Raw genomic sequence first — 17,713 nt, 5'->3', positions numbered from 1 at the left:
TCACCTGAGATTCCCTGCCTAGGTGCCCACCTCTCCTGGTGTTCAGGAAGGAGGAGGCATCTGGAAAAGCATCGGGAGGTACATTGGCACTCTCGGGGCTCCAACTGAACTGTATTTAAATAAGCAGCACACACAAGTGACTCCCTACGGACCAAAATCAGTCCATTCGAGGGCATTCTACTTAAGGTTCCAAGGTTGAAGGAATTTTGTAATTCTACAACCTTAGGTGTTTGTTTTTTGTTTTTTTGTTTTTTTAAAGTACATTCAAAAAAGAAAAGAAAAAAAGGATGGATGCAGGGGCTGGGAGTGGGGGGTATACAAAGCAGGTCCCTAAACAGACGCCAGACCGTATCCATTTACCCGCATACAGTCACCATGGAGTATACAGTACCCCTCCCCCTCCCATTAGGCTAACACAGTTGTCTTTTCCATTGACGTTCAGTAAGTTCCAACTTGAAATAGGTGACCGTCTTTGGAAATAGTTACTCTAGGTTACTTTAGGTTACACAAAGGTTTTATGTCTACAATTTGTCGCAAGTAACAGAGCTACTTTGCAAGACCCGCTTCTTTCCAAAATTAAAAAAAAAAAAAAAACAACACTAGTCTGTTATCTGTTTTAGTATGAATTTTTTTTCTTTTTTCAATTTTTGTTTTTGTTTTTGTTTTTTTTTTTTTGCAAAGCAGCATAGCAACATCGTGATTGTAGGACTTGCCTGAGGTTGTGGTTACAACTGTAAACATCATTTGCACATCAGTAAGAAAACCAACAGGAGGTGGGTTCTTAAAAAACAACACAAAAGGTACAGCTCTAGAGGTCACCGTCTGTTTCCGCGTGGGCTCTCCTTAGTGGGTTCTCCTTAGCTGACGGCAATCTTGTTTTCTTCCAGGAAGCGAGGGAACTGGTGTTTGGGAACGCCGTCAGCAGGCCCTGGATTTTCTACTTCGGCACTGAGCGCTGACTGGGAGCCATCCATCTTGGAGACAGTGGTGTTATTCGCGATGGAGCTGACCCCCACGGACACCGGGAGGGTAGGAATGCCGCCGCTCTGGATCACCGAGATCTCGTTGGTCTTCATGGCCAGACCTCCATTGAGCATGGTGGTGTACTGGTTCCAGACCACAGGGTCCACATTCACCGAAGGGGCCAGGATTTCCTTGGGAAACATCTCGGGGACTCGCTTGCCCTCCGCTCCTAACAGAGCCATGGTGTTCTCGATTGCCAGCTTCCTCCCCCGGCGTGCAGAGCTGTTGTTGGCCCCGTGTGTCATATAGTGGACCTACGGGAAAAGGCACAGAGAGGATTCCACCAAAACGGAGACTTGATGGCATGTTGGCAAGCCACAGTCAGCCTGCATATGAGTTTAGTCTACTCAGTGTTTTAAGATAACTTATAGTTAAAAATCAGATTTCATATATAAAAAACCCAGATATCTGTTCTCTCAAGAAAAAAAAAAATCAGATGATTTGGCCCACATTCCTGTCTAGAGGCAAGTAAAGGCAATCGAAGTTGCAATATACACTCCAATTTATCCCCGTCCCTCTGTTCACGTGTGCACTTATGTGAACCTACTAGGTACCAGGCATTGTTTCAAGCGCTGGGGTTAAAATCTGTGAATACACAAACCTACCCAGGTAATGAAACTGTATAGAACTTAACACATACACACATTAAGTACAAGTGAAATGGGAAAATCTGAACAAGTGCAGCAGATAACAGCAAAGTCAATATCCTGGTTGTGTTATTATTTGTACTATAGTTTTGCAAAATTCTGCCACTGGGGGAAATTGGGCACAGGATGTGCAGATCCGTGTGACTTCTCACTGCACGTGAATCTAGTTACTTGAATAAAAATCTGACTCAAACAGTAATTTTTGAACAAAACAGACCCTGCCCTAATGGAGCTGACATCCTCAGTACGTAGCTCATCGATGAGGGCAATCGTTGCTACAGAGAAAAATATGCCTTGTTGGGAAGGTTATAGAAGGTGATAGTGGGGAATGAATGCTGTTTAATCTCGGGTGGCAGACAAGGCAAGGCCTCTTCTGACGGGGAAAAGAGATCCTACTACCTATTGGTTCTTCAACCTGGTCTCCTTTCTGCAATTATTGGCCCAGTCTGGATTTTGAGTTTTCAAATTCCTTTCTGATTCTTTAAAAAGAGTTGAAGAATGTGGCAGGTGCCAGGTGTCTCAGGCACTCTCGTTTCATCTTCACTGAGATCCTTAGAAGTTAGGAGCTATCATCCCACCAGGCTCAGAAGTGACTTGCTCTTAATAAGAAGCTGCTAAGATATTCCAGGCGTACTTTGAAACACTTTACTAATACAACTCACTGAATCTCCGGGACAACCCTGAAGTTGTCATTATTCTTATCCCCATGCCTGGGAAACCAAGGCACAAGGGGCCATCTGCCAAGGCCACCTATGCAGCAACAGCAGCTCCAGACCTTGGCCGGGGCTGACCCCAGGGCCTGTGAACTAATTTAAGCTTTATATTCTAGAGGTCGGTATTGAGATTAAGCTACTTCATGTTCCTCCTCTGGCAGTTTTGCCAACTAGACTAAAAAACTATACTTTTATATTCTATATCAATTATATGTAATATATAAATTATATTCTATATAAGGTGTTTTTGTAATAAATATTTTCAATTTTTAAAATGACATATAGTCTTCTAGGTCAACTTTAAGATGAAGTGTCAACCTTTATTCTAGCTACAAAGAATCAACTAGTCTACTCACTGGAGAGGCAGAGAAAGGTCCATCGAGAAACATGCCTTGTGCAAACTGGAGGCAGGGCCAAGAGGAAAACCTGGGTCCCCTACTACCTTCTTGTGTTCTTCCCCAAGCCACTTTCAGTCCTTACATGGGAGTCTTCCTCTCCCCATCTCCCCAGCTGGAGTTAGCTGGAACCAACTCATTATAATATAGGCCATTCTTTGGAAGGACCCAGCTGCTCAGGTTTAACAGCATGGTTCATAACCTGAGACTTTTTTCTTTAATCCCAGCAGTACTGTATTATATACCTATTTAATTCATGGCATTTATTCAACCTAGCAGGCTAGGAAAATAAAAACCAATGTACAGGGTAGTCATCAAGTCTGGAAGCATATGCAAATCCATAAATGACTTATCAATACTACAGTACCCACATGACAAATATTATCTATGCTCCCAGACTTGATTTCATACATCTACTAAACTATTGTTCCAAGAAATCACGGTCTGCCCCAATATTGGAGGGAAAACCACTGATGCTGGACTTGACACGAGACAGGAGCACAAGGTAGACCATGTGCCCTGCTCCCAGACAGCATTACTTGTAAAACACATCATTACTTTGTGTGCCACTAAGATTAGGAAAAAGCATTACCGATTTCAGACACTGAGTGCAAGAAGCATCCCAAGTTCAGAAATGTTATAATGTGAGAAAAGACACTTCTTTTTAAAGAATAATATTTCAAGAGCCAGTTGTGAGATGACTACATAATACCCCATTTGGTCTTAATGGAAGAATTAGTCATGGATAGATAAGACCACTAAAGAGATGCTGCTTAACGTGGAGCCCCCATCCCTGCTGAAACCCTAAGGAAATTCACCTTCAAGTTGCCTTTGGTGGTAAAAGCTCGTGCACATATGTTACACACGAAAGGCTTCTCCCCAGTGTGAGTCCGCTCGTGAATCTGAAGAGCGCTCGCGGACGAGAAGTTCTTCCCGCACCGCGTGCACCCGTGTTGCTTGGCCTGTCGGCGTGGCTGGGCCGCTAACAAAGGTGTCATGCCTGGGGACATGGTCGAGGGTCCAATAAATGCACCAGGAACTTCAACTTTGACATAGGTTGGCTGGGCTCGGATGAATGTTGATGGCAGACTGCTCCGACCTAGTACGCAAAGGAAAAAAAATCCCAGACCTTTATCAACCCACACTCATTCATTCTTCAAACCAAAAAAGAGCTTTGATAACAACTGCCCGCTGTTTGAGAGCCTGGAAATGGCTTTCAGGAAATTTACACCTTGGAAGCAGCCTTCCTTTGACTTGTTTACCTGCATAGAGAATAATGACTCAAACGCTTAAGGAAAGTTTACCATTTTGGTGTAAAAGTATGGGCAACACATAAACCCCTGCAATTCAAGTTTAAATTCCTGCATAAAAAGTTATCTTTCAAGTCTGCCCAGATGCCAACCTTCTTTAATTCTCCCAGCAGCTGTTCCCTCATTCTACTATAAACGATCTCAACAGGCACCCCACAATTTATATGTGCATTTCAAATGGGTTAGATTCTTTTTTCGCCCTCAAGAGTTATTAACCTGTGAACCTTAAAAAGGGAGTGGGATCTCAGAATCAAGGAACTATGGCTTATCTCAGTGGTCAAAACCCACTTTCTCTAATATTCTTTTACTGGAGTATTTACTTGAGATTACCCATTTGTCCCTATGGGGCTCAAACACAAAAATAAAAACCAACAAGAAAGTATGCTGTCCATACCCAATATGCATTAACCATCATCAATAAAAGCATGTCAGTACTAGGACAGAGGTGGTTATTATTTCCCTCTACCCCAAAGAACAGACAGACTAATTGCCCTACAGAGAAGCTGCTTCGCATACATCATACTCTCCGTTTGTAAAGTTCAACCCAGGTTCCTTTTGGATGACCTTGTGCCCAAAACGGACTTAAGTTAAATCCAAAGCTCTATCACCTTCCATCTCGGTGCGGCTGCTCTCGGAGCTGTCTGCTTTGCCGCCAGCATCAGGAGACTTGGACTTGATACTTTCTGCTTGGCTATTGGCCGGGGAGAGTGCCTGCAAGGACGTGGTCTCCAGGACGTCTGGACTTCGGCTCTGATACTCCTGGTCTCCCATCACTGAGGACGACGAGTCGTTGGTCAAGCCGTCACTCTCCACGGAACCGTTTTCTCTGCTGCTCTGCCGCTGCAGGACAAGAGGAGCAGGACCCACTTTCCCCAGGGCATCTAGGGACGCCATCATGGTGAACCCTAGAGTTGGTGATGCCGAGTGGACGCCGGGAAGAGGCATGGGGACCTTCGAGGAGCTACTGGGGGCATCCTGGGAGCTGACTTCGTCTACATCGATGCTTTCGACAACATCATCATGGCAGACGGCACTCGTGCTGCCATTCTCACTGACCATCATTGGCTCGGGACCCGTAAACTCACAGGGATTCTCCGGCAGGGGCGTGTTGGGAATCTGCCCACCCATGTGCATCCGAATATGCTGCTGCAACATGACTGCGTTGGTAAACTTCTTCTGGCAGATGGGGCACGAATGCTGCGTCTTTATGGATGTGTTGGTTCGGTGAACCCCAAGGTGTGTCTTCAAGTTGCCTTTGGTGGAGAAGGCTCGACCACAGATCTTACATTGGAAGGGTCTCTCCCCGGTGTGGGTGCGGTAATGCATTTTGAGGGAGCTTTGGCAGCTTAAGACACGGTGGCAAATGAGACATTCGTTGGGGTCGGTGGTGGCCTTGTCGATGTTCTCCACCAGCTGCTGCAATTTCAGAGTCTCTGACCCTGGCTCAGGTGTCCCACTCCCTTGGAAGCCACCAACCCTCGGGGAATTGTGGTTTGGCCCCACCCCAGAGAGCAGGGATCCTTCCTCACTTTCTGGAGAAGGACCGGGCTGCAGGTCGTTGGTCATGAGGTCCTTGGGGTTAGTCCCCGAAGAGAGATTCTGAGGTAGCCCTATACTGGGGGTCCCTGTTACCAGGACAGGTTTGCTGTCTAAAGAGAGACTCGACTCGTCTACAGGGACAGGGACAGAGAGCGCATAGGGAATGCCATTGCCTGCCACCATTTTGTCGTGGAACTCGGCAAACAGCTGGGGGTTTGCCTTCACCTGGGGGTGTCGATGAAAGTGCACCTTGAGGTTGCCCTTGGTGGTGAACCGGTGGCCACAGACAGAGCACACGAAGGGTCTCTCTCCGGTATGGGAGCGGAGGTGGATCTGCAAGGAGCTATCAGTCCCAAAAACCTTGCTACAGTACTTACACTTGTGCTTGTAGAGGACGGCCTCGTCTTTGGGTTTGACATCCACCGGGGAGATGCTCAGTGGCTTCCCCTTCCCTTTCTTGGACGGGTCTAACGCCACAGTGGAGAAGGGGCTCTGGAAGAGCACAGAGCCTGGGGCCTGAGGTAGCAAAGCACCCGGGAGGCGCGACATGACGTTCGGGAGCACCCTGGTCCCATCCGGCTTCAGGGCGAAGGGCGTCAGCCCCGGGGACACAGAGCTGGTGGTGGAAGGGATGTTTGCGTGAGGTAGCTTGGCTTGTTTCAAGGCATCCAGAGACAGACCTTGGCTTCCAGCTTTCTGGCTGAGCAAAGCCACAGCCGCAGAGACCTGCTGGGACATGTGGTTGCCCAGCGTCTTCAGGGTATCAGCTCCCGCCACGCCGGAGTGGAGGGCGTGGGAGGCCCACATGTTCACCTGAATGCGGATCTGCTCCGTGAGCTGGATCTGCTGTAGCTGCTGCTGCTGCAGACACAGGATCTGCTCGAGGACCCACGGGATGCTGCTGGCACCGGGCAAGGGGGCTGGCAGCGCATCCGCGCTCCGCTGATTCACCGCCACCTTGGTGCCCCGTAGTGCTTGAAGAGTGACATTAGTGTTGGCCACTTTGCCTTTGGGTAAATAGCTTATGTCCTGGGGGGTAGGTGGCGGGGCGGTCTCCGTTTTTAGGTACACGACAGACTCTGCCCCCGGCCTCTCCTTGGCGTCCCCTGAGCTGCCGCCATCCTCCCTGTGACTGTCCTTACTGCTTGGGCTGTGTGGCTGGTGGCTCAGCGCAGCCCCAGAGAAGTCTTCTGAAGGCACCGGTTCCTCACTGTCATTCATGATGAGGACAGGTGGATGTTTAGTGCAATTTTTCTTATGTTCTAAGAACTCAGAGAAGCTGAAGAACTCGGCACAGCATTTCTCACAGATGTGAGTCTCCTCCCGACGAGGCCTCTTCACCGTCGCTCCGTCCCCACTCACGTCATCACCCTTCCCCGGGTGGGTCACTGGAACACCTGTGACAAGAGAGAAAAAGCTCAGAAATTCTACTCAAGAAAGGATCTGGGGCGATTTCTTGGGAAAAACCACAACAACTCACAATACAACAGAGGTCTTCATGATCTGTGTCCCAAAAGGCAGAAGACTTTAAGGGAACGAGGCATCCAAGTGTCTAAACGAGCCAACGACTTACGTAGTGGTTATATCTCCCTAAAATATGTCTAAGTCCTAACCCCAGGCACCTGTGCATGTGACATTATTTGGAACAGGATCTTTGCAAACATAATTAGGGAGGGTCCCAAACCCGATGCCTGGTGTCTTTAAAGAGAAAGGAAGGGAAGATGAGACAGAGAATGAGACCACGTGAAGACAAGGCAGAGAAGGAGTTAGGAGGTTAGAAGCCAAGGACTGCCAGAAGCCAACAGAAGGTAGGAAGGAGGGCCGGCCCCGTGGCTTAGCAGTTAAGCGCGCCGCTCTGCTGCTGGCACCCCGGGCTCGGATCCTGGGTGACGCGCTGCTTCTCCGGCCATGCTGGGGCCGCGTCCCACATGCAGCAACTAGAAGGATGTGCAACTGTGACATACAACTATCTACTGGGGCTTTGGGGGGAAAAAATAAATTAAAAAAAAAAAAAGAAAAGAAAACTCTTTAAAAAAAATAATAAAATGCCTGTTTTGGGAGTGTGCCTTCAGCCAGATGCCTGGGCCCTGGAAATAAGAAGCCAGGTGCGTAGAGAGTCTCTCTAAGCTACTTTATCTTTCTCATTTCCTGACTATCCTATTTATTATACGTACACCCCACCGCTGAGAAGTCATATAGGTACACCTCAGACACAGCAACTCCAGGTGTTCAGATCTAAACAACAGACATTTGCACAGATATACAAAGATCCAAGAAGGAGGAAGGGTACCTTTTACTGAAATGTCTATAGCCTCAAAAAGGTAAATTTGGGTCTACCCACAGTACAAAAACGATGCAGAATTTCCATATGCCCTGACATGGAGACAGAAGTTAAGTGAAAGAAATAGGCTGCAGAACAGAGGGTAAAATGTGACCATTTTTGTTTAAAACAAAACCTGTCTGAAATGTACAAATGCATGGGGGAAAGGCCAGGAAGGAACCACACCACTTTTAAATAAATTATTACTTTTTAAAGCAAACTAACATATTTTGCCTCTCAACTTCTTGGGTGATTACACTTTCTAAAACCATGGGTTTTTGACTGAGGAGTCCGCAAACAGTTGGAGGGAGGGGTTAATCTTGAGACAAAGTATTTCTCTTGGGAAGATCTATAGGTTTCATCAGATTTTCAAAAAGTGGTTCTTTTAAATTTACAGAGCACGGCCTTGATAAACTGACTTAATCTTGACTCATTTCAGACTAGGTAATAACATGAAGATTTACACCGTGTATGTGGGTTGGGGTGGGCCAGGAAAAAGAGGCAACAGCCATAAGCAGGTCTGGCCTGACAGGGTGAAGGAAACAGGTGCGGGCCAAGCCAGAGCTCGCCTGTCAATGCAGGTTGGATATGGTGGGCCCACCTCTCAGAGTTTCTATTAAACATGCCTAATCACGACAACCTCATAAGGTAGGTGCCTAGGTTAAGCGAAGTGATTAATTTAACATGTTTGTGGAGCGCCTGTGCCTGGCACCATCCTAGGATCTGGGGAAAGTGCAGACACTGTAGGTCTTCAGTGAACACTCGTTTCCCCACCTCTTCTACGGTCGTGTGCCGTGTAACGAAGTTTTGGTCAACAACGGACCACATGTGTGTCAGTGGTTCTGTAAGATCAGTAACACATAGCCTAGGTGTGTAGTAGGCTATCTGCTGACACAAACCATCTTGTGTAAGTCCACTCTACGATATTCGCACAACGATGAAATCACCTAACAACGAAATCGCCTAACGACGAATTTCTCAGAACATACCCGTCATTGAGCAACGCACGACCGTAGTTCTAATGGCTTTTTTGGTTAGCTGGATAACTAGGACTGCTGAGAACAAGGCAACAGTCATTTAATGCCTCACTCATTTAACAAAACTTCTCACTGTGTACAAGGCTGGGGCGAGGGATTGGATGATGAAAACATGAGCTGGAGAGCCTCCTGCAGTTCAGACTAGGCACCTTTAGGAGCCCCACACGTACTTTACTATTAAATATCAGCCCATTTACAGATAAGAAAAACAGACTGAAGTAATGTGACTTGTCCAAGGCAACAGAATTAAAAATTAGCCATAGATAACTTGTGACCACTGGTTATGTGCCAGGTGTATTCTAAACAATTTATATGTTATTAACAACTCTATGAGGTAGGGACTATTATATTTAACAGACGGGGAAACTGAGGCACAGGACATTAACTTGCCCAAAGTAATACACACAGCACCAACATTAAAACCCAGGCACCCAGCGCCCAGACCCCGTTTCTACTCTGTTCTTATACTTCCTATCATACTATGTTTCTTCTGTTGCGACTGCAACTATCTTGCCTTTCATAGACTCCCCAGGGGAACAGGAAGGGCTGAGGAGTCAGGTTGGCTGGGTATAACTAGAACACGTTACCATTGTTCTGGGACGGCCCAGAAGTCACTTTAAAAGTTAGGACACTATGGACTCCTGCTACTTCCAGGTGGAGTTCAACAGGCAGGTCCTTCCTATGGCCCCCATACTGCTCCAAAACAGTCGTATTGCAAGAATCAAGTTAAAAATATTCAGCAATTCCCAGAACCTTTAAGATAGTGTCTATCCATACACTTTCCCAAGACTTGAAATGCGGTGCCTGTGGGGGTGTTAAATGGCACAATCTTTCTGGAAAAGAATTCTGGCAATTATGTGTCAAGAACTTTAAAAAAGTTTCTTTTGGGAAGGAAATACACACTGTTGGTAGACGCATATAAATAGATAAATAGATACAGCTCCTTCAGAACGCAACCAGGCAACCTCAGAAGTTCTAGTGCTATCCTCCTGTGACCCAGCAATTCTTTTGTTAGGAATTTACTTTCTGTAATACAAGGATACATTTCTTGTATTAACAAACAGCAAAAACAAATATGGATGCACTCGGGTCCATCCATCAGTAAGGCTCTGGGTAAGTAAATTAAGAGTACAGAAAAAAGATGACTACTTTGTAGCCTCCAAAAATAGATCCATTACATGTGCTGCTCTACAGGACAACTGCCTGAGATTTATTTCAAGAGAAGGAAAAAAGAGTAGAGAACAGGATGTATATATAATGTGCTCCCATTTGTGTTTGTGGATAAAGATATAAATACATACACGAAAAAGTTCTGAAATAAGAGACACTGTGGCTGTTCTCTAGTTCTTGGAGCATGAGAAGAGAGAAACTTTATGAAGTGTGTATACTTTTGTACTGTGGTTTCTTTTCAACGAGCATGTTTCCACCCTTTGTCTCAGCCACTTCTGCAAATCTCTAATAAAGCCCAGGCAAAAATGCCCATTCTGCTTTTTAAGGGCCAAAGCAAATCCACCACCGTTCTCCACAAACAACAACAAAACACACACTTCAGACTCTTAGACTATAACTCATTTATCTTCCTAGTGACAAAAACAAGCGTCTTTGTTCCCAATTAGCAAATGTGGAAACTGAGGCTCAGAAATAATGAAGTGATTCGAGGTGACATATTGCTAGCTAGAAAACACAAGCGCAAGGATTGTATTCTGTTTGGTTTTTTTGTTTTGTTTTTTGGTGAGGAAGACCAGCCCTGAGCTAACATCCATGCCAATCCTCCCCTTTTTTTTTTTGCTGAGGAAGACTGGCCCTGGGCTAACATCTGTGCCCATCTTCCTCCACTTTATATGGGACGCCGCCACAACATGGCCTGACAAGCGGTGCATCTGTATGTGCCCGGGATCCGAACCCATCCACCAGCAGCGGAGCGTGGTCACTTAACTGCCACACCATGGGGCCAGCCCCGCAAGGATTGTATTCTTAAGTACTCTTTAAGAAGAGCACTAAAATTGGTGGCCTAATTTATCATTCTTTCTTCTAGAGCAGAGTTTCTCAAACTTTTTTTCATTTCGCCCGTCTACGGAGGCTTTTAAAGCATTTTTCCCTAATCACCACCCCCCATGAAATTTTAATACCACAAACCATCATAATATCAATAAATGTTTTTGTCCCCCTCCCCCAAACAATTTTCAAGCCCTTGGGGACAATATTCCCTCACTGTTATAAAACACAGGTTCTAAAGCAGGCATTCTTAAACTGGGGTCCATGAAATTAGACAGGAATAAAAATATCTTTATTTTCACTAACCTTTCAATTATGAATGTGGGGAACCATACCACAGTGGTATCTACAGAACTCGTGACTTTGTCATCAATAGAAAGCAGATATTTTCATATGGTGTTAATGCTGCTACATTCCTGGAAATTCTGGTGGTTACCTGACTGGCTGCTAGATCTTATTTATTGTGTTCATAAAGAAGCACATGTATCTCACAAATGTTTTCAGTTTCGGTAACCATATTTCAATGCAATTTATTTCCCTGGTATTCTATGTACGTATTTTACTTTACGCATTTAAATACATTCTGTTGGGGGGGGGGGTGGTCTATGGCACAAAAAAGGTTAAGCTCCTCTGCTCTAGAAGGATCCAACAGTTCCCAAGAGTGATTTACAACCTGAATACCAGCTTGCCTTCACTGTATACACAGGCTTGCCTCTTCTGTAGCCTCCCAGCAATTCAGGCAACATCGCACTTGAGTCTTAAAACAGCAGGAGCTCTGTTTGCTCGCGCAGTAAAAAGTACTCCTACATCCAGACCACCATTGGCAAATACTGAAACCGTATTTGCCAAAGAGTAAGAGGACTCTTACGAACAATTGTTGGGTATGCTTAAGTTAACCCTTCCCAAAAGGAAAAATCAAAGTTCAGAGGGATTACACAGCAACTAGTTCTTTCCTCCTTCCACCCCACCCCCACTCCGAATTTTAGGAATGTTATCTCTCAGCATCTAGTTATCCAATAAGTTGGAAGAATGCAGTAAACCCAGCAGGGGTCTTAGATTCAATCACTGCCAAATGGATAGAAAATACTCTTACTATTGTACAGGAAGAAAAGCTCATCTACTAGAGGCCAATCAAATTCTGGAGACTCGAAAATGCTCAAAAAATAAAACCTGTATAATCTTGAGAAAAGCATTATGCCTCCAGCTTATCTTTTTTTCCCATTCCTATATTAAAAGAACTACAATGAGTAGATTATCTAAAGTACTCCCCCTACCCACAGTATAATTGCTTACCAAAAATAAAAGGAAATTGAGATGTCCTTAAGTATGGAACCAGTAGAAAGAAAGTGCCCTTTACCAGTTTAATTTTACATTTGAATTCAGCAATCTGAGAAACACTTAAGTAACAAGCCTTTAACTCAATTCGTAGATGGTACATCAGAGCTGTAATTAAGTTTCTACTTTATTATGAGCTAAAGAATTGTTCCAAAGTCTTGGATCAAAATTCAGGGAATCTACTGAAAAGGAAAAAAAAAAGAATAAAAAAAAAATCAAAGAAGGCTGTAGAGCTGCTAAGGTTTGTGAGCTCTGCTGTTTACCTTCGAGACACAGCCCATTCTGCCTCAACAGGAGCTCATCCTGTAAGCAAATTTGTAAACTCCATGCAGGCAGGGGCTTCTGTTGCCTCCTCCAGAGTCTCCTATAACAAAGCCTGACATAGACACGAAATTTATTTGAAAAAAATGAACGGCGCTGACTGGAGTTCTTGTCCAGTTCTTGTCTGGATTTAGAGGCTTTGAAAATCGTTTAGATGCTTTTTAAAAAAATCAAAAGTACAATAGGTTAAGGGTGATGAAAAGGGAACTTCTTGAACTCTCTTCCCCATCATTGTTCCAAGGTCCAAGGGATCAAATGCAAACTGCCTTATTCCCATCTTGCTTCCCAGGTACGTCTTACTCTAAAGCCTGCAAAAATGCATCTCAAAAATTAAAGGGGAGGAGAGATCATCAAACCAGCCACTCACTCACCATGGCTCCCTCAATGAAGGAACTGACAGAAAATCCCATCCCATAAGCAACTCCTCTAAGACCATGATAAACACAAACTCCAGATGCAGAGCAAGGCTAAAACTCAAACAGAACAAGGTAAGTCACTTCAACCTGGAGCTGGAGTTTACTCTAAAATGAGTAAAAATGAGAATTAAAGATCATGTGTTTGAGGTCCCCAGCCTGGGGTCTGGCACACAGCAGGCTGCAGATAAAACTGCAGAATTATTGGCGGCTCAGCACCATTTTGACACAATAAGTAAATAAAAATGAAAACATCGTTATTTTGAATGAAATTAATTACTGATCACACTCCCAGCACACAGTGGGCATTCTATAGTTGAAATTATCTAAACGAGATAAGCTTTATCACCACTGTATAGGGCGATAAAGAACCCAAAAGCTCAGGGAAATAAATCAGTGGGTCTCAAGGTTACACTACTGAAAGTCATAGAACCAGACTGGAATGCACATCTTACTCTAAACCTTTACAAAAAACCTTAACTTCATTTAAAAGAGGAAGTGCTAACTCTATCTCCTGCCTCCCAAGATGGCTCCCCAACTCCCCACCGGTGAGGAAGCTAGCAGAGGCTTGAATGACCAAGGATCACGGACTTAAGCAATTTATTTTTAACGAAACAAAAGGGCCTGTGGGCGAGGGTAGCCCCTCTCTCTTTCCTAAACTCAGATCAAAACACAGAAAGTTGGCCTGCAACGTGAAGGAATGCTACTACCAACAAGATTTCCCTCTCCCTCACTTAAAATGGGAGCTTCCAAGGGCCCTATTCTCAGAATCCTTACAGCCAGTGTAGGTCATTTCAGTTTAGAAACTGGGGCTAGGCAGTTATTTGAAACTTGGGAATCTTAATCGTTGATGGTTGTAATCCAGTTTAGCACAAAGGGCATTTGGAACTCTTTTGAGAAAATGCTAATTTTCCTGTATGTAGCGTGAGCCCACCGACCAGCTGCAGATTTTTTGATCTGCTAATTGATGGCCGGACTTCATTTTCCTCGCTCAAAAACTGCATTCTTTACAACTGGGTCTCAAATTAGCTTTGTAAAATACGACCAGCCCAATCTTAATTTTCAAAAACATTATTCATATCGAGATTATATATATACGTGTATATATTCAGGCTGCTCAACTGTAAAATGCAGTCATTAAAACGTACTGCTTGGGAAAACTACCTTCTGTCCCATGTTTGCAACTGGAGATTCTGAAAACATATTCTAGGATCAAGGAATTCTTTCTAAGAATTCCAAAGACTTGGCCAAGAATACTGGGCACAGCCAAGGACCGCGCAGGCAACTGGCTGGAGTCCCCAGGGGCGCCCATCCTTGGCCCGGTCCCGCGCTCTAAACTCCCCTCCCCAACCCGTCCCACCCATCAGGTGTGAGCCGGTACCCGCGAGGGGACCCGCCTCTCAGCAAAGGGCGCGACACCAGGCTGGGCCTCCAGGGGGCGCCCGCGCGCAACTCGGCTGTCCGCTCCAACCCAAGCGATCAATAGCGAACCCACCCCCTCCCAAATCGTGGAGGGAGCGCACAGCCAGGCCTGAGTTCCTAGCCTAGCTCGAGTTAACTAACTGCAAACTCCAGCCAGCCTTAATTTAAGAAGCCCTCCTGTAACAAGCTCCCCCTAAAGGTGCCAAACACCACCAAAAGCCCCACTTGTGTGCGCCCACCCAAAATGAAGGGGGAAGGGGAGGTCAGAGCAGGACCAGGGGAGGGGTCAGAGCCAGGAGTTCGCCCCTCCTTCGGGAGGAAGCGGGCGGGTGGAGGGTTAACCCTTTTGTTCCAGGTGGGCCAGACGACGAAGCCTCTCCATGCTCCCCTCACCCCCCACGGCACAAAGAGAGTCCGTCCTCCAGGGACCTCGGGTGCGCGCTGCCCTGACCATCAGACGCCCCGAAAACGCACAGCTGCCCCCTCGGTCAAGCTGATCTCTTTAATTTGCCCTGGAAAAATGTTATTTGGGGGAAAATAGGGATTTATATTAACGTATTATAAATTTGGGAAATTTGTTACATTCCCTCCCTGAAAAAAAGGGGAGAGTACGGTAGCCAAAAGTAGCGACCGTCTTCCCATCGGAGTTATGGCTCAGAGTGTCTGGGGTTGCCGCGCACACCCTCATCTGCGGTGATATGAGAAAGCAGGCAGGGAGGGGAGGGGAAGCGACCCCACAAGGCCCAAAAGGAGGTTAAAAACGCCCCCTCCCCCCCACACGTAGCTAAAAACTTATCGGGCGACAATTTGGCGGGCCAGGACGGAGGGGAGATAGTGGGAAATCGACTCGCTCCTAAAACCTCCTGGGTTAAGTGATTAGGAGGAGGGGGGTTTGCCCCGCCGCTCCCAGCCGGGCTGGGGTCCCGAACTCCTCCCGACCCCGGAGACACTCGCCGCGGAAGCGTGGGCCGGGTCAGCCCCGGGAGCTCGCCCTGGCCGCGACCGCCCAGCCCTGGCCCGACCTCGCCCCTCCCGCCCCCGGGGCGCGCCTTTGGAAAGCCGGGCGCCCCAGCAAAACGCCAGGCCCGTGCACCCCAGCGGGGCTGCCGCGCGCCCGCGACCCCGGCCCCCAGGGGCCCGCACCCCTCCGGCTCGCCGCGGTTATTTTTAGGAAGTCGGAAATCAAAGATGGCTGGAGGTCAGGCCCCGAAAGGTTAGGGCGAAGATCGGCAGGCGGCGTAGCCGAGGGAAAAAAAGCGAAAACCAAAAAAGAAATTTTAAGAAAGGGAAATATTGTGCCGTTCTCTCCCACCTCCTCAGGCCCTGCAATCCCCTCCGCAGCGCGGGTGGCCCGCACCCCAGCTCCCGGGGGTGGGGAGAGGTCGCGCCCCCTCCCCCCGCTTGGCCCGGGAGGGGCGCGCGCAACAGATCGCCCTCCCCCGGGGGGGGTCTTCCAGGGGTGCGCCCCTTCTCCAGCCTCCTGGAAAACCCCCAAGGGGTGAGGGAAAGGGTGGGGACCCCCGGGGTCTTTCTTTTAAAAGCGGCGCCAGGGAGGGAGGAGGGGAACCTAAGTTACAAGTGGGGGGAGGTTACTAGTGAGGGGAGTGGAACCAATTAAGAGAGGGGCACAGGACAAGGAGAAGGGAACCTTTCAGGAATGAGAGGGACGAAGGAGAGGGTGGGGGTCAATTTCACAATAAGGGGAGAGAGACGGGGGTGAAACTTACACGAGACAGGGGAAGCGGAGCGCTAAAAGTGTAACATTAACAAGGACGGGGCTGGGGGTGGGGGGGAATGAGGCTGCCTCCCTTCTCTGGAACTGAGCCCCCAGATCTCAGTGCGAGAATCTGCGCTGGAAGCCGCTAGCTCCCCGAAGCCCGCGCCTTCGAGGGCCCGGCGAACGTCCGGGAAACTGCCCGCCCCGGGCGTGCGCCCCCAGCCCCACTCACCCGGCTCCCCCGCCGCCGGCGCCGCTGGGGCCGCATCTGCAAACTCCGGGGCCGGCTGCTGCGGCCGCTGCTCGCCCTGGTCCTCCTCCGAGTTGATGTGTTGGGGTTTCGCCTGCTTGCGCCTCGACATGGTGCGAGCATCGGGGCGCCGGGAGAGCCGCGGTTATTTGCCCACTCCGCCACAAATTCCTGGAGTTGGGAAATTTACCCCCCTTCGGCCGGAACGCGCATGTCCCAGTAATTATTATTATCAATAATGCATTGCGATTTATCATGAGCCCTGACAGCTGATTGGCCTGGGTCCAAGACCTCAGAGATCATTTAAATAAGCCCTCATTGATCAGGGAGGGGCGAGGCATTCTGGGCTTTGTAGTCCGTCCCTACATGCGACAAAGGCGTGTTCATCGAGGGAGCGCAACTAATTAGCATCCGGGCTCAGATTGGCTGGATCGTGGACGAAATCAGAGGGGGACCCATCCTCGCTCCAGCTATCTGAGTGCTTGGAGAGAAAAAGAAAAATAATTGTATGCTTATTAAAAACTGGGAGCTTCCGTAAAAGTTGTGCAACGAGCGTATTTGGTAGTGTGCTCCAAAAATTACTCTTGTAAGGTTGATACCCGCTCAAGCCGGGGTTGAAGGTCTTTTCAGTGGAACAGTTTGGCTCAATTTTTACATCTACTGAAAAAACAAACAACAAACAAAAAATTGAGATGTGACCCAGGTCGCCTCCCATCTTCTTTTTCATTGAAATGTTTAGATTGAGATGCCTGAAGAATGGTGAATGGTGGTTTATTCAACCTTCCCACCCCATCTCAACTCTTAAAGTGGCCTTCGAATTTCCAAAATTTCAGATTATCCCCTCACCATGATTTATTTCCTTTAAATGGCAAATAGTAACCCCCAGGATTCGTATTCACAAAGATTGGTTTGTTGTTGCAATGCGACCTTGATTTTTGGTTTGGGTGGTTTTTTTTTTTACTTTAAAATGGATACTAAATATAGAAAAGTCAGATTAAAAGCCTGTGTAGTCAGAGATAATATCAAAACAGCAAGCAATTGCATTTTTTCCCCTATGAGCCATAAATGTCTGATAACATCATATTTTATTACTGAGACAATGCTCTTACATCTCCCACGGAGTAGCAATGGGCACTGTCAGTAACTGGGTGTTTCTAAACTAATCATTAATGGAATTTTTTGCAATACGGACTTTATTATGGAAAAGGTATATAGTTCAAAGTGATTGTATCATCTTGACGTGGGGATACCTGGAATTTTCTAAAATTTTGTGTGT

At 47.0% G+C, this 17,713-nt stretch overlaps 1 protein-coding gene across 2 annotated transcripts; it reads right to left on the bottom strand.

The window, feature by feature from the left end:
- Positions 1 to 229: 229 nt before the first annotated feature.
- SALL4 (spalt like transcription factor 4) lies at positions 230 to 16,651 on the bottom strand. 2 transcript variants are annotated; one of them, XM_058562458.1, is made up of 4 exons: positions 16,420 to 16,651; positions 4,697 to 7,024; positions 3,597 to 3,877; positions 230 to 1,277 (listed from the first exon to the last, which is right to left on the bottom strand). In XM_058562458.1, exons 1-4 carry the CDS (start codon positions 16,547 to 16,549, stop codon positions 858 to 860), a joined length of 3,159 nt encoding a protein of 1,052 aa, XP_058418441.1. In that variant the 5' UTR covers positions 16,550 to 16,651; the 3' UTR covers positions 230 to 857. The 2 variants fall into 2 exon arrangements, with proteins under 2 accessions (XP_058418441.1, XP_058418442.1); XM_058562459.1 differs by having other exon boundaries at positions 6,005 to 7,024; positions 16,420 to 16,650.
- Between the last annotated feature and the right edge of the window lie 1,062 nt (positions 16,652 to 17,713).

The sequence above is a fragment of the Diceros bicornis genome, chromosome 19 (assembly GCF_020826845.1).
Source record: "Diceros bicornis minor isolate mBicDic1 chromosome 19, mDicBic1.mat.cur, whole genome shotgun sequence".
Taxonomy (NCBI): domain Eukaryota; kingdom Metazoa; phylum Chordata; class Mammalia; order Perissodactyla; family Rhinocerotidae; genus Diceros; species Diceros bicornis.
This window is presented reverse-complemented; position numbering and strand designations above follow the sequence as displayed.

Excerpts from the sequence above, each read along its gene's own strand:
- SALL4 (XM_058562458.1), bottom strand. The coding sequence starts at position 16,549 with ATGTCGAGGCGCAAGCAGGCGAAACCCCAACACATCAACTCGGAGGAG. Across the intron at positions 3,878-4,696 it reads CAGCCGCACCGAGATGGAAG|GTCGGAGCAGTCTGCCATCA; the intron begins GTGATAGAGCTT and ends TTTGCGTACTAG. Across the intron at positions 1,278-3,596 it reads CCACCAAAGGCAACTTGAAG|GTCCACTATATGACACACGG; the intron begins GTGAATTTCCTT and ends CTTTTCCCGTAG.